This window comes from Photinus pyralis, unplaced genomic scaffold, assembly GCF_008802855.1.
Source record: "Photinus pyralis isolate 1611_PpyrPB1 unplaced genomic scaffold, Ppyr1.3 Ppyr1.4_LG4, whole genome shotgun sequence".
Classification (NCBI taxonomy): domain Eukaryota; kingdom Metazoa; phylum Arthropoda; class Insecta; order Coleoptera; family Lampyridae; genus Photinus; species Photinus pyralis.
Window position 1 is genome coordinate 8,004,233 of NW_022170511.1, and position 14,012 is coordinate 8,018,244.

Sequence of the window (14,012 nt, forward strand, 5' to 3'; positions counted from 1 at the left end):
AAAATACAATAGATAAGCTACGCGAATTATTTAGTCGGTGGGGATTGCCAAAGATCGTATAAGGGACGTTGATTCGTGTCGGAATGTTTCAAGCATTTTCTATATATGAATGGAATTCAGCATATTACACCACCACCATATCATCCTGCCACAAATGGTTTAGCAGAGGTTTCGGTACGTACTGTAAAAACTCATATATTAAGGGCCATGGAAGAAAGGAAATCCACAGATCTTTTCGCTGCATTAAACCGTTTCCTATTGCACTACAGGAACACCATTCACAGTAGTACGGGTGTTACTCCAGCTGAACTCTTGACAGGAAGAAAGCTACGCATGCGGTTGGACCTCATTTTACCAGAAGAGCAGCTGAAGCGGCAGCATTTGCGTAAAGAGAAACGAGGGAGAGATCCGAGGAGACTAACAAGAAACAGTTCGGGAGTGAAACGTAATAAAGTGAGTGCGAGAGGCAATTTTAAAAAAGGTGATCGTGTTTTTGTGCGCGACTATCGACGTGCTAAACCGAGTTGGGTACCTGCAGAAATTGTAGAACAAAACGGACCTCGAAACTATAAGACATTAACTAACGAAAACTTTATCTGGAGAAGACATTCGGATCAAATAATCAAAGGACCTTCTTACGATGATGATGATTTATTAGATTATTATTCACGTCCTTTGACTGTTGATTCAAATGCAAATGTTAATGATGTTAACGATGATGTAGTAGAGGAATCTGCAGTTGGAAAGGCTAGTTCTCCGGAACCAATTAGGGAAGCTGAAACAATTTCAGATGATTTTGCAGTAACTAACTCTAAAAGTATGTTGCGCCCAACCAGAAACAGAAAACCTCCTGACTGGTTCGCAAATAAATAACTTATGTTATGTGAGGGAGGAATGATATGTATTTGGGAAATTGGTATCTGATAGCAAACTTGCACCAGTCGCGTAACGCAAGTCAAAGAGCTCACGCGTTTGTATAATGTAATGTTTACAATAAATGTATTTCAGTATCCTTCCGTTATATGTGTATATATCCAGGATATATAAATACAAAACTGCAAAACACTAAGGATGTTCGTGATACACATTAAAACCTTATATATAGGTATTGGACCAACGCACAGATAGTGAAAAAATTATATAACGAGTATTTAGTTATTTAGTTACACAACCCGCTTATGACTCACGATTGACTAGCTTCATAGGTTTGCGTCTCCCTCACACATGGTGCATCGTTTGGGGTTACTGCAGTTTTTCTTGAATTGCTCTTCCTGGCCGCAGTTGAAGCACCGGTTCTTTTTGTTTGTGTCATTCCTTTGTCGTGCAATTCCCAGCACTTTGGGCAGTTTGGCACTTCTACTCGGTTCCGTAGTCGGCAATTCGCCGGACCCACCCATACCCCCTCCATGAATATATAACACTCCTTGTGAATGGAACTCTATGGAGTTGTTAGTTCATCTGAATCTAAAGTATAAAATCTAAAGTATAATATTAAGAGAAACGATTAAAAGAGAACTTGCAAAAAGGGACAAACATTAAACCGAGGAGGCAATTAAAATTCTGAAGTGGAAAATTGCAAACCTTCATTCGAAGGCGAAAATAAATGTACTGAATCAAGAAAATTCCTCATTTCGCGTTAACGAAAAAACTGCGTCGGATTCGTGGCGAATTATAAGTCGCGGGATACATATTTAAATCGCGTAAAACAGCATTGTAACTAAACCTGTCGATAGTTTCAACAATAAATTTAGTTCAATCGGTCTCATTGTGGGAGATGTCTTTAAATCATCTTTTGATGTATGTGCTTATTAAGAATTTTCTCCAATTACACTAAACTGTAACAAAGTTCATTAAACGGAGTGTACGCAGGTAAAGCTTTTCAAGTAAATTGTACTCTAGAAAAAATCCCTTGCCAGCAGAATTCTTTATCCGCGAGTTTTCCAAATGCATTTTTCTTGAAAGAAAACGTCTGCACTATAACCATCAAGCTGTATCTAGAAGAAAATCAATCATTTATAGGAACGAGAAGACCTGTAGTCCAGGGTTAGTTTCATTTATTTTTGTTTATGTATTCAAAGTAAACATTGTAGAAAGAATTTGTATAAAATTAAACGTAAAGCTTTAATTTATTGATATTAAAAGATTCAATCAATTTTCGATAACTGACATAAACTGTAATGTGTAACTTGAAGAGCTTATTGAATTGATGTAAATTCAAGGTTTTTTTTTAATTTAATTTTTTTATTCCGTAATCTTACTAGTTCAATCAGACAAATACAAGGGTCCATTGATTGCGAATAAAAAAACTCTTTAGGTGTTTATTAATATACAGTATTGTGTTTAATTTGAGGATTTAAGTTTTTTATCACTAAAAAATGAAGTGGCCATTTCAAAAGAGATTAAGGTAAAAGGTTCTAACAAAATGACGTATTATAAAGGTTTCAGGAGGATTTTGGGTAAAAATTCATTGTACTAAGTAAAGGAAGGTAGCCATTTGAAAATTGAATTTCTTTCAATATACATTTCGTGTCACTTAGTGTATTTTTGTTCTTTTTGCTCACGAGGTGGAAAAGGGTTGGAAAATTGTGTAGTAATTTTCAGAGAAGTAAAGAGAAAATTCTGCAGTAAGCAAAAACCACATAAAAAGGTAAAATTTGGTAAATAATAGGCTAGTCCACGGCAAACAATGTCCGTACTTAAGTGACCAAGGTTCAATATCAAATTTACTAAATCGAAGATTCAACCCCACAACTGAATGGGGATCCCATGGAATGTTTTTGTTGTATATGTATTGTATTTTGACATGTATTTTCTTGCCATAAAAATAAATCGTGCGGCATCATTCTTGCAGCAGTTCAACAAAATTGATGAACAGATATCTACAAATCTTGACTATATGATTAATATAGCAAAGCCTATACACGCAAATACACACCCGAGACTACTAGGACATTCAAGCGTGGAAAACCTAGATTACTTCATTTAAATATTTATCTAAATTGCTTTCTACGAGTATATATGCAAATTGAAACTTAAAACCTAGTACAAGCTACTTCTTTGAGCATTTGAGACAAGACATCCGACGCAAGCTCTCGGTGGCAAACGCCAACGTCAATCGATAACGGTAAAAAATGAAAAATTACGTGTAGAATGGGACGGTCATAAACATGCACCAAGCACAGTAAGCAATTTTCCACCGTTTGTTGTACTGCATTCAACGTGGAATCATTTATACGTATCAGAAAAGAGAATGTATTAAGTAGAATTTACGTCTTTATTCTATGCATTGTTTAAAATACAGCGCAATGCAGGGAACAATATAAATAATTGCATGTCTTGAAAAGAATCGTCTTGGTTATAGTCGCATGCAAAAGAGGTATTACAACCTAACGAGCTTTTATGAATATGAAATCCGCAACGGAAATTTAAAATCCCCTGAATTTGTTATACCGTAAAAAATGAAAGCTATATTTCCACTTCCTACGGACGGAATAATAAAAAAAAGGGAACCCGGTGCGTTAAGACAAGCAATAAAAAATTATCAGTTTTTAGTTGTCGCGTGAATCTCGAGAGCGACATGCACGGTGGCGTGTAAACAATCATTACGCAGACAGTTATTAAAATAATGACATCTTACCTGAATATCCGGTGTAGTCTTCTACGAGTTTGTGACTTCGTATCGACGTGGATCCAGTAATCAGATTATCTAACGCAGAATGGTGCCGACACCGCCAGAATGTTACTAATAAAATTAGGGAGAACAAAACTATGGCCGCACTGCATCCTAAAACGAGCTCCATGCTGTGCCATCTGTGCATCGACTTTTCACCTCGTACGGCACCAACGAGCACAGAGAGTAAGGGAGAATTAAAATCAACGTCTTCACGAACGTCGCCTTGAATCATATTTAGATCCTCTTGACTTTCAGTTGACACTTTCTGAGCTCTTCCCGTATCTAGATCCATCATTTCCGATTTGAGATTCTCGACTCCTGGTGTTCGTGAAACTAACTCGACTTGAATGTGGTAAATAGTATCAGGCCATAAGGACAGGGTCACACAAGTAGAGTCGGTGAATAAATTTCCCTTAAGTCCACCACCGTCAACTTCCCAAGTTACTAAATAAACTCCTCGGGTTGCTTTAGGTTCCCATGCGATTTCGCCTATCACTAAAACTTTCTGGTGGATAAGGGAGATTTCTCTTAACGTCCACGGCTCAATAAGGTCATTTCCAGTGCTTTTACTCGTCGTTGCTTTAATTTCGGTGTTTATAGTTTTCTTTTTCTTTTTACCGTCTCGCACGCTTGCCTCATCTGGGCTGTATATGGTTACTAATCCCTGAGGGTCGACAACGAGCACTCGCAACATCGACCCGGGTTGATCGGAGTTTAGTGGAACGCGGGTGGTGAGATCTAACGTTTGAATAACTTGACGCCAAGGGCCAGATTGAGATTTTCGCATAACTACGTAGATAAGAGGCGTAGTTGTGCTTGACGATGACGGCCTAGGCCAAACTGCTAACCCACCAGATACCCGGATTACACCCTCGCCCTTTGTGTGAATTACGGGTTGAGCTTGCTGCGCCCTCGTAGATGCTTCGGCGTGGAAACGGCAGGCCTCTTGACATCCAGGAAACTGAAATAATAAACAGGAATTATTAATCCGGTTAAAACAATTACACTTTCTAATGATTGCTAACTAATGTGCAAATTTCAAGGATGCGTTTATTCATTTCTCACGACCCCTCTATGTCAGATGAAAGAACAGTACATTTGTCTTGTTTTTTTGATGCATCCGTCAGCTGGGTATTTATTATATAATAAGATTATCGCCCCGCGTAACGCGAATTTTTTATATAACACAACAGAAAATTGGAAATGGTTATAAATCAAATATAACAACAAAGCTAATGTATTTAAATTTTCTTTAAAGATAAATGGCCTTTCACATACCCATGAAATATCCTCCGACCTTATTTGAATCGAAATAAAATGGAATATTTTACTGGAAACCGCATTAAAATTCTAGTCGCGTGTATAATTTAACGAAATCTCTCATCAAATAATTTGAAAAAAATAAGGCCATTGTTAAGTATTGTATTTATAATCCTGTTGTAAATGAGCATTCTTATTTATCCCGAATGATTTAAATCAAACTTTGTGACAATAATAACAATACGGACAATTTCAATGCGCGGACGAGATTACATCTACATTGTGTACTACAACAATTATAAATTTTATTCGAATCGTTTTACTTCCATATAATGGAGTGGAGACATTAATATAAAAGCTTCCTCTTAAACAATACATCCATACAACTTAATTAGATTTAAATTGAGTTTTCGTTCGTTATAAATGAGCGCAAGTTCAGCTAAATGGCACCCCTACATAACAACGGTTGGGAGTCGTTGCTGTCGAAACGCGTTGGGTTCATTTACCATATATGTAACTTTGCAAAATGATTAAGCTATAAAAACGACTCATTAATGTCTCATTTGATAAACATTAGTATACCGGGTGAATGGTGATCCAAAAGAACTGCAGACAATTTGAATTTGGTGCTTAAAAAAATGTCCCAATAGTACCTAACAACAATCGATTGACGGCTTTTTTTCGTGTTTTTTTTAAATTTTATATTCTCTATACCGAACCTTGCATTTTAAAACAAACAGTTCTTTTCAAAGTTCTTTCTAAGTGCAACATTTTGCTTTACGTAGGTACATAAGAGAAAACACCAGAAGCATTTTATATATCTTTACTTTTTAGTTAGAGAAGGGCTTTTGCCCCTGAACATAATGCATTCAGATTAATGGCCCACTATCGTAACGTAATACGTTTAGACTTTAGAAGATGGTACAATGGTCATGTTCCACTAGGTCTTGCTTATAGCAATTTAACGAATCCTATGACCACTATTTACCAAACCTACGTTAGTCATAAGAACTGAATCATCCAACGTTTTGAGAATAAAAAGTGTATATGTAAGGCCGAATCAACAGGCGCCGTCCATCAATTTGAAGTGTGGAAGCCGTCGAAGATGTACGACAACGTATGAAGCAGAGCCCTAAGAAATCACTTCGCAGATATCGAATCAAGCTAGTGGGCACATCTTTGATTGTTATGTTATGGTACGTGCCACAGTACACAAAGATCTCGAAATGTTTCGATTGCCCATTGTCCAAATCTAACTTTTATGAGTGACGAATGGGTCCATTTATCAGGATATGATAATAGTCTATCGCGCGTGCGCAACTGTAAACCCTCCTAATTTTGAAGAAACCAGATTGCATCCTTTAAAGATTGGCATGTCTAGGAAAAGTGCAGAAATAGCGTACTGGAAATACGTTCCTGAATAAACTTCATAATGACGAACTGACACAAGGGTATTTCCAGCAAGATGGTGCAGCAGCCGGTGCAGCAAACGTCACTCTTCAATACCAAACAGTTTTACGACGATCGTTTAATAATGGTTAACTCCCCTAGATTCATGTTGAACGCTGGTGGACATTTTGAAAAATCATTTGGACGAAGGATCGTAAACTTGTGCTTGATAAATTAATTGTTTTTAACTAATTAATTGCGATTGTTTTTAGTTAGGAAACGGTAATCCACATACCTGAAATACTTTAAACCACATATTCAAGGAACATTTTGGCGTTGGATTCTGAGTAACAAGCATCATAGACCAGGTCCAAACCAACCATCCCATGACATGTCAAAAATAGTATGCCAAATTTGAAGCGAAACAAAGGAAACAGCTCAAAGGAAAATTTTCATCTATACACAGCCCACTATGTCATTATCCCTTCAATAAAATACTGATACCGAGTATCTAACGTCGAGCAACTAATTTTCAGTTTTATACCACTTCCTGCTACATAGGTACCATCGATGATACCTCCGTTTTTGCCCTTTTTAGGGGAATTTTACGAAAGAAAAAAATTCCCCTGTTCCGTCCTGTGCGATTACCAACCTTCGCCAAGCGATTTCTACGAGTTCAAGGATCAGTGCTATTGAATATGACCCGGAGTCGGGTTTTCAATGCGACCGCAATGGCAAAAAGATTCCCCTACCGAAAATCCTATCCGTCTGCTTTATCCGCTAAATTAGGAAGAATTTTTGGAAAATACACCTTTTATAGAGCAAAAGAGAGAAAATAATCCTTTATTTATTTGCTTTAGATTGCCTTATACCACAAATATGCTCGCAAAGATGTATTGAAAAAATTTGCTGTGGCTAGCACAAATACCACCCGCACCCGCTAAAAATATGAAAAGATTTTCAGTTCTTTCTTTTATGTTTAACAATATGTGTACCAAATTTGGTTCCAATCGGTTCAGCCGTTTAGGCGGAAATGGGAGTAACCAACAGACAGACCGATTTTGACTTTGTTTGATTCGGATTCCTGGTGCTTCAAAAAGTGTACCTCCGTGAAAAAAGTGGCGGGTAATTTTTTGTCCCAATGCAACACCTCCCTTACCAACGTACGGGTGGTAAAAATGCGCTATGTTGAAAGCTTTCACAAGCACACGTGGTTTAGAGTAGGTATGCTGACAAATGTGTTCCACTTTTTAATCGTAGTATTGATTGAAGTTTTGAATGAATACACCAAAGGGTAGAAGATCTAAATACCTTTAACATTTCCTTCATATATGCCAGCATTAAGAGCTCTTGCACACGAACCGGTGCAGTGTTCTGCCAACCGACCGCCGCGCCGGTCAAAATAAAATTTCGATGCATCGGTTCCAATATATGCAAGTCTATGCATCTTGACACACCAACGGGTATATTTCCGTCGCCGTCGTGTGTCTGGTATACAGACAGAGTCGAGTCTCCCGATCGGTTGCCGGTACTGCGTTCAAAACGATGCCAGTATGCCGATCGGTGAAATAGTCGGTCGTTCGATTAACCGTTCGTGTGCAATAGGCGATTTAAGACTTTTTTTGAAATATGCTTCCTATTCATCCACGTCAACAGCCTTTCATGTTCTTTATAATAGACGTTTGCATTTGGATTTGGAAGTGTCAACTTTTTCTGCTTCTGCCACTGAATGGACTCTTCTTCAACCGAATATTTACAGTCTGTGATTTTTATAAGCAAACGTCAAGTGACTTTTCTATGGCAATCATAGAATTACGAATAATCAGCCCACTTAATTGGAAATGTATTCGAATCTAACATTTCATTTTATTTTTTAAATGATATTGCAGGTATAATAATAAATTATCAAAGTCCTCGTGCGAGATCGAACGGAATTCAGCGCATTTTTGTGTGGCGGATTAGTATTCTATTAGGCAGTTTTGACTGCACCCTCAATAAGGTCATGTTGAAGATAACCACATTCTCTTTGTCGGTACCCACTTCTGACGTCCCGTTCACCCGAAATTCGCATTTTGGTGGATTTCGATAAACACCCTTCACAAAATGATACTTAATTTTTAGCTCGAGCTTTTGTTGGCGACACGAAAAAAAGAGACCAAGATTCGAGCACTAAGAAACCTTTGGTCGTCCGAAGTCGACTACCCCTCGAAAACGTGCGCCTTGTGTGGTGGTTAATTCCGCCTCTAGGAAAAAAAACAAAAGTCCGTTACGCAGGACTTGCGTGCGTTTACAAGATATTTCCCACGACACCAAAAGGGCCAAATCTGTAGATGAAGATAGGGAAAAATTGAACAATCACCACGTGAGTATAACACGCTCGGGGATGGCGCCCAGCTGTCGCCGACCACTAAAGTTGATAATGACACGGTTCCGGTAGGAACATGTAGGACGTACACTCCTCATCCTTTTACAAGAGTTCTTCTCGCATCTGCTCGCACATTTTTTGACTTCGATATCACACAATAACTGAAATACGAATCCAAGAAAACCTCCCAATATACACGTGATTGCTACAAGAGTTTTTAAATAATGATTCATTCTAACAATTAATTAATTCGGTGGATTCTTTATCAAATTGTAGATCGGAGTTCGTGAATTGATAATGTAGGCCCAAATATAAGGAAGGCCCTCTTGACATCTCCGTTAGTAATGAACCGAATTACTTAAAATTCAAAATGGACATAGCCAGCACCATGTCAAATGTAATTGTCACCGCTTTGACACTTTTGATTATGTATCGCGAGGACGGCGTACATGTTCAAATGTTAGTATATTTAAATGATGTCTGTAATGAGAGGGTCAGCTTCCAGGCTTTTCCTATGATGTTCGCATAGCGAGACCTAGAATTGGCCGAAAGACGAACGAAGGGTGGCGCGTCTTAAACTGGAAGTGAGATATGATATAGTGATTCACTATATTTCCCTAAACATATGCCACCCTCGGTGGGGTTATATGTTTAGTCAGATGCGCCACTCTGTATTTTGGTTTGTCGTTATTAACTGATCACGTGTGAACCGAACTTATCGATTTTTGGCAAGATGAGAGGACGAATTAATTAAGCGCGATGTGAAAGGAGATTGCGACGTCAACGTGTATTACTTTCGAATTGGTTATCCCTTTGATATCGGTCTAAATTACAAGCTACATAGAGATTTTTCCATGCGACTATTAGTGCCAAAAAATTCAAAAAATCGATTTCATGAAGCTGCATATGCGCAAACTACTAAAAACCCCTTTAAAATAAAGTTTTGTTCGCTCCACTATTAGCACACCGCCGCCGATTGAGATTAACTGCGAGTGGAATGGGAGATGTGCTTTTTAAGTTTACTTCCTGTTAAAGTCTCGCTGTTCTATGCAGACCTTTAAGCGCACTTTGCGAGTTTAACGAGATGGCCGTAAAGTGGAGTAACAAAGAAAATGTATCCGAACCGAAGCAGAGAGAATGTAATAACAAATCTCTTCTTAATAATAAACTTATCGCACTGGAATAACGAACAGCGTTCTATCGTACTAATTTAATTTTATTGACCGTTGTAATATCAAGTTAATGTAAAAAGAAATCAATTTACAGAGTGTTTCGTTTAATATCCGCAGCGGAAGGTTAAGGTTTATGACGTAACTCTGGATTCTGTGTTTCAATTTAAATTTTTTTTTATATATCCCTATGCAAAACGAAGAATTACGTTTACGTTCCTATATAAGTGGAGCTGGTACACGTCAAATCGTTTTCAAGTAACGCAATAGCTAGGCATTGGCTAAAAGGGATGAAGATAGATAGTCGAAGAAAGGGGCGCGTCAACACAATTATTCAAAGTGTCAGCCAATTCCGTCGAAACGAACTTCTTCATACTCGATCTCGGTGGAGAGCATATCTCGACGAAAGACGATGATTTAAAGTTTAATTGCTCCTTCATTTATCTCAAACTTGCAGGCAACTGACAAAATCCCATAAATCTACACATCGCATGCACACGAACATTAATAAGGCCAAAAAGAATTTCACCCTTCCACTATTCGAGTTCCACTAACCTCCAAAAATAGCCTGCACACACACACACAATATGGGCGAGGTATAAAAATATAACAAATGTTAAAACGAAAAAGTACCCGCTATAAAATTTAAGAGAAATGATTGGAACCTCCGAAACACGATAAACCTTTTTACTGTCGCGGTCTAGTTGACAACCTTAATTACATAACGGTTGAAATTTACAACGCACTTCTTTCTAATTTCACACAAGCTTGAAATGGGTATTGCAGTCATTTCGATTTAGTAAACGGTTACCACTGAAACAGTTCAACTGAGAGCTCGCGTACCATCTTGCACAGAGTCACATTATGTTATTGTCACTTTCGTGTTCAACAGTTACAAAATTATAGTAAAAATATGTGGCACAATAAGTAACACAGGCTTTATTTCGCCATAACACTTTAACGATTAGATATAACCCCCGATTACTATACAACCCACAATTTCAGAACGACCTTTCAACGAAATTGCCAGATTTCAGTATTGAAAGAAACCCTCCAATTTACAGGCAGTTGCGTGCCAGCAGAAATAGAGTATAAGAGTACCTACAATTTTTTTGAAAAGGTGCATCTTTTGGACATGCAGTTCCATTGGAGAAGTATTCGTATAATAAATGTTATGCTTCAGTGTTTTTTAGCTCTATCTGAATAATCTGCAGATAATGGTCATGATAGCAAAAATGCTTTGATAACGTCATTTTCTTGGGATGTTTAATCTTATCGCCAGTGCTTTTTCAGCCCTTTAGTAAATGTGGGTCCTGAATGTCTGTCTTCATTGAGACTGGCAAAACTATCTGCAGATGTTTCTTGTAATAGAACAATGTAACCTGCTATAAAAGTTTTTAAATACTGCTGTCTCTAAAGAATTAAATCACAAAGTAAAGGCAGTTTTAAATATGAACGATTAGAATGCAATTACCTATACAACAATTGCCGACCTTCAAATTACGATGCAGGATTAATTATAAATGAGAGACACATTTTTACAACGGAGATTTCGTATTGTAAATCTGGGGCTATAACTTAATATAATAGTATGTAGCTATCAACCTATTCACTTTTACATGGTGAACATTGTGCTCGATTTGTACTGATTTTTGCACCAAACCTCACGTTTTGTGCGTCAATATTAAGGGGATACAGAAAGTTTAATTTGGGGTTACAACTTAGTGTTGAGAATGAAGGATTCAGATTGCGACCAAAGTTGACATCTGAACTATGCTTATTGTGTGCCAACCACATGTGCACCAAAATTAACTAAAAAATTTTTTTCCCATTCGAACAGCTACGAAAAATTTGTCATTGTGCTAAGCAGATCAATTTGTTCTGTTATCGAGTGTGTGTCCCAAAGAAAAGTGAAATACAGAAGCCATCGGCAGTTGTTTGTGAGCTAAGTGCGCCCGTTATCGCAAACGATTGTTTTAAGTAACTTTATTTGTGATCGATCGCCTGTGTGCGCGGTATCTTTGTAAAAAACAGGCTGCGTAGCATCTCTTTCTTTTAAGGATTTTATTATGTTTGTTTCATGCGTTTCGGAATAAATTATTATCATTGTCGATCAACTAATTGTGTGTTTATTCGAACTCATTGTGCGACCCAGTTAGAGTACTCATGTCAGATTTGCCTATTCGTGCCCAAGATTTATTCCTGGTGTTAATCAAAATTTTTACTAATTAATTCTTTGGAATTGAACGAAACTTTGTACTCATACACGAAAACCTACACATTTCCAGTGTTAAAACGTTGTGTTCCAGCTAAAAGTTCACGAATACATATAACCAAATTACATAATGCAAATTCGTCATTCGTCATTAATTACTTTGTACTACTGTTGACTATTTGAATAAGGTGTTATTTTAAAATTTTAAAAAATTAGGCGTGGCTTTGCTATGGCGTGTAGAAACATAATCTATTTATGACCGTTTGCACCGACAAATTTAAGCGAAGCTTACCTTAAAATCCATGACAACTATTATTTCGACAATGTTTGCCGTGTATTTTAAGCTAAACCCAACTTATATACATTTGTCGGTGCAAACGTTCATTCAAGGTACAAAATGGCCAGTCTATATACAGGGTAAAAAATTACCCCTTGCTAGCGGCCTGCATGGAAATAGGTCAACATGGGAGTTATTTGAAGTATGTTGAGTTAAAGTAGACTTCTTTCTTTGTTCCAGGAATCAATTTTAAGCTGAGACGGGCGAATTCGCCAATCGCAAAGTGTAGGACTGACACTGAAATTCGGCAGACAATATACGGTGGTTGCGAATTAATGAAGGATGTTCAGAAGATTACCTGAAGAATCAGAAACGCCAGCGCGGCAAGTACATCGACAGATATTTTCCAAGTATGAATACCGTTCGTCCGTCCGACCGGCAGTCACGCGTCATCGGATGAGTCTTTTAACAGGTGAACCAAATGAAGAATTTTGTTGAAGAAAATTCTCGGTCTACGCAGTCGCGTTTTAAGAAATGAGCTTGATTACGCGAATAAACATTGAGCTTTTGTATGCGCAATCTAACAGGAAGAAAAATGTATGCAGAAAGGTTTATAGTAGTACACGCACGCTTTAGCCAATTGCGCAGAATGGAAAGTACTTCTCTTCAAGGAACAAATCTTGATTACCAAGGTTATCCAGTCAAAACCAGTTCAAGACAAATGGTATCTCTTCGTCGAAATGGAATGGACATCTTTACAAATTAGGCATGGCTTAGTGCTTTCACTCATTTAAATGCGCCGAAGCAACGTGGGGTTTGAACGCATCCTAAATAAGCCTTCCGTGACTTCGTGCCAATTTGCTGTTACCGTAATTTCTGAATAGTTGTTACGACCTACTCCTATCGTCTTCGTGGCGATTTGCTGTTATCATAATTTCTGGATCATTGTTACCTCCACTGTAAATTCCTCAAAAATGGTGATTTCCTCCTCTGGTGTATTCATTCATTGGCCTACCTTTAAGGAGCTGGATCAGTAAAACTTGCCGAAACGTGTAAATACCTGGCAACCAAAAAAGATTGAGCAACTTCCCTACAAACAAAACATAGATACAGTGATCTTCTTTTCAATCCATGGTGAATAATACCATTCAATCAATTTTAGATAGAATTTCCAAAGAAATTCTAAATTTTGGAAATTCTAAATCAAATCAGTCACATCTCGAGTAATGTGTAGCGGTGGAAATACAAAATAATGTCATCGGGTGCGTCTTTGATTTATGTTTGAGAGCAGCGGCCGGTATACAACAATTGTTTCTCTTATCTCCAGAATTCCCATTTCAAATTTCAAAAATTTCAAATGCGCTTTTTTAGTCATAAAAGAGGGCAACTTTGCTCCATTTAAGCTTATTATTATTACATCTTTTGTATAATGTGAATTGTACATAAATCTTTAATTAAAAAGGTTCTTTTTCTTTCGGCCTTGCGTGGTGTTGAAATGAAGGTTTGTAGGGTGAGTAGGCTCAAAAAACCAGACTTCGTTTAGTTTATTTTTAATTGGTAATCCAAACATTTCGGACGCAGTTTGCTGTCCTTCCTCAGTGGGACCACTGGTAAAAGGTTAACGGTTAGCAAAATAAAATTAGATAAACAGACAAGCTTACAAT

At 37.6% G+C, this 14,012-nt stretch overlaps 2 protein-coding genes across 2 annotated transcripts; one reads left to right on the plus strand and one right to left on the minus strand.

The window, feature by feature from the left end:
• Positions 1-105: 105 nt before the first annotated feature.
• Positions 106-873, plus strand: LOC116168030 (uncharacterized protein K02A2.6-like). The gene has a single exon (XM_031483678.1). The coding sequence runs from the start codon at positions 106-108 to the stop codon at positions 871-873; it is 768 nt and encodes a 255-aa protein (XP_031339538.1).
• A 1,096-nt stretch (positions 874-1,969) lies between these two features.
• LOC116168031 lies at positions 1,970-10,702 on the minus strand. The gene is made up of 4 exons (XM_031483679.1): positions 10,668-10,702; positions 7,634-7,853; positions 3,638-4,697; positions 1,970-1,994 (listed from the first exon to the last, which is right to left on the minus strand). Exons 1-4 carry the CDS (start codon positions 10,700-10,702, stop codon positions 1,984-1,986), a joined length of 1,326 nt encoding a protein of 441 aa, XP_031339539.1. The 3' UTR covers positions 1,970-1,983.
• Positions 10,703-14,012: the final 3,310 nt, after the last annotated feature.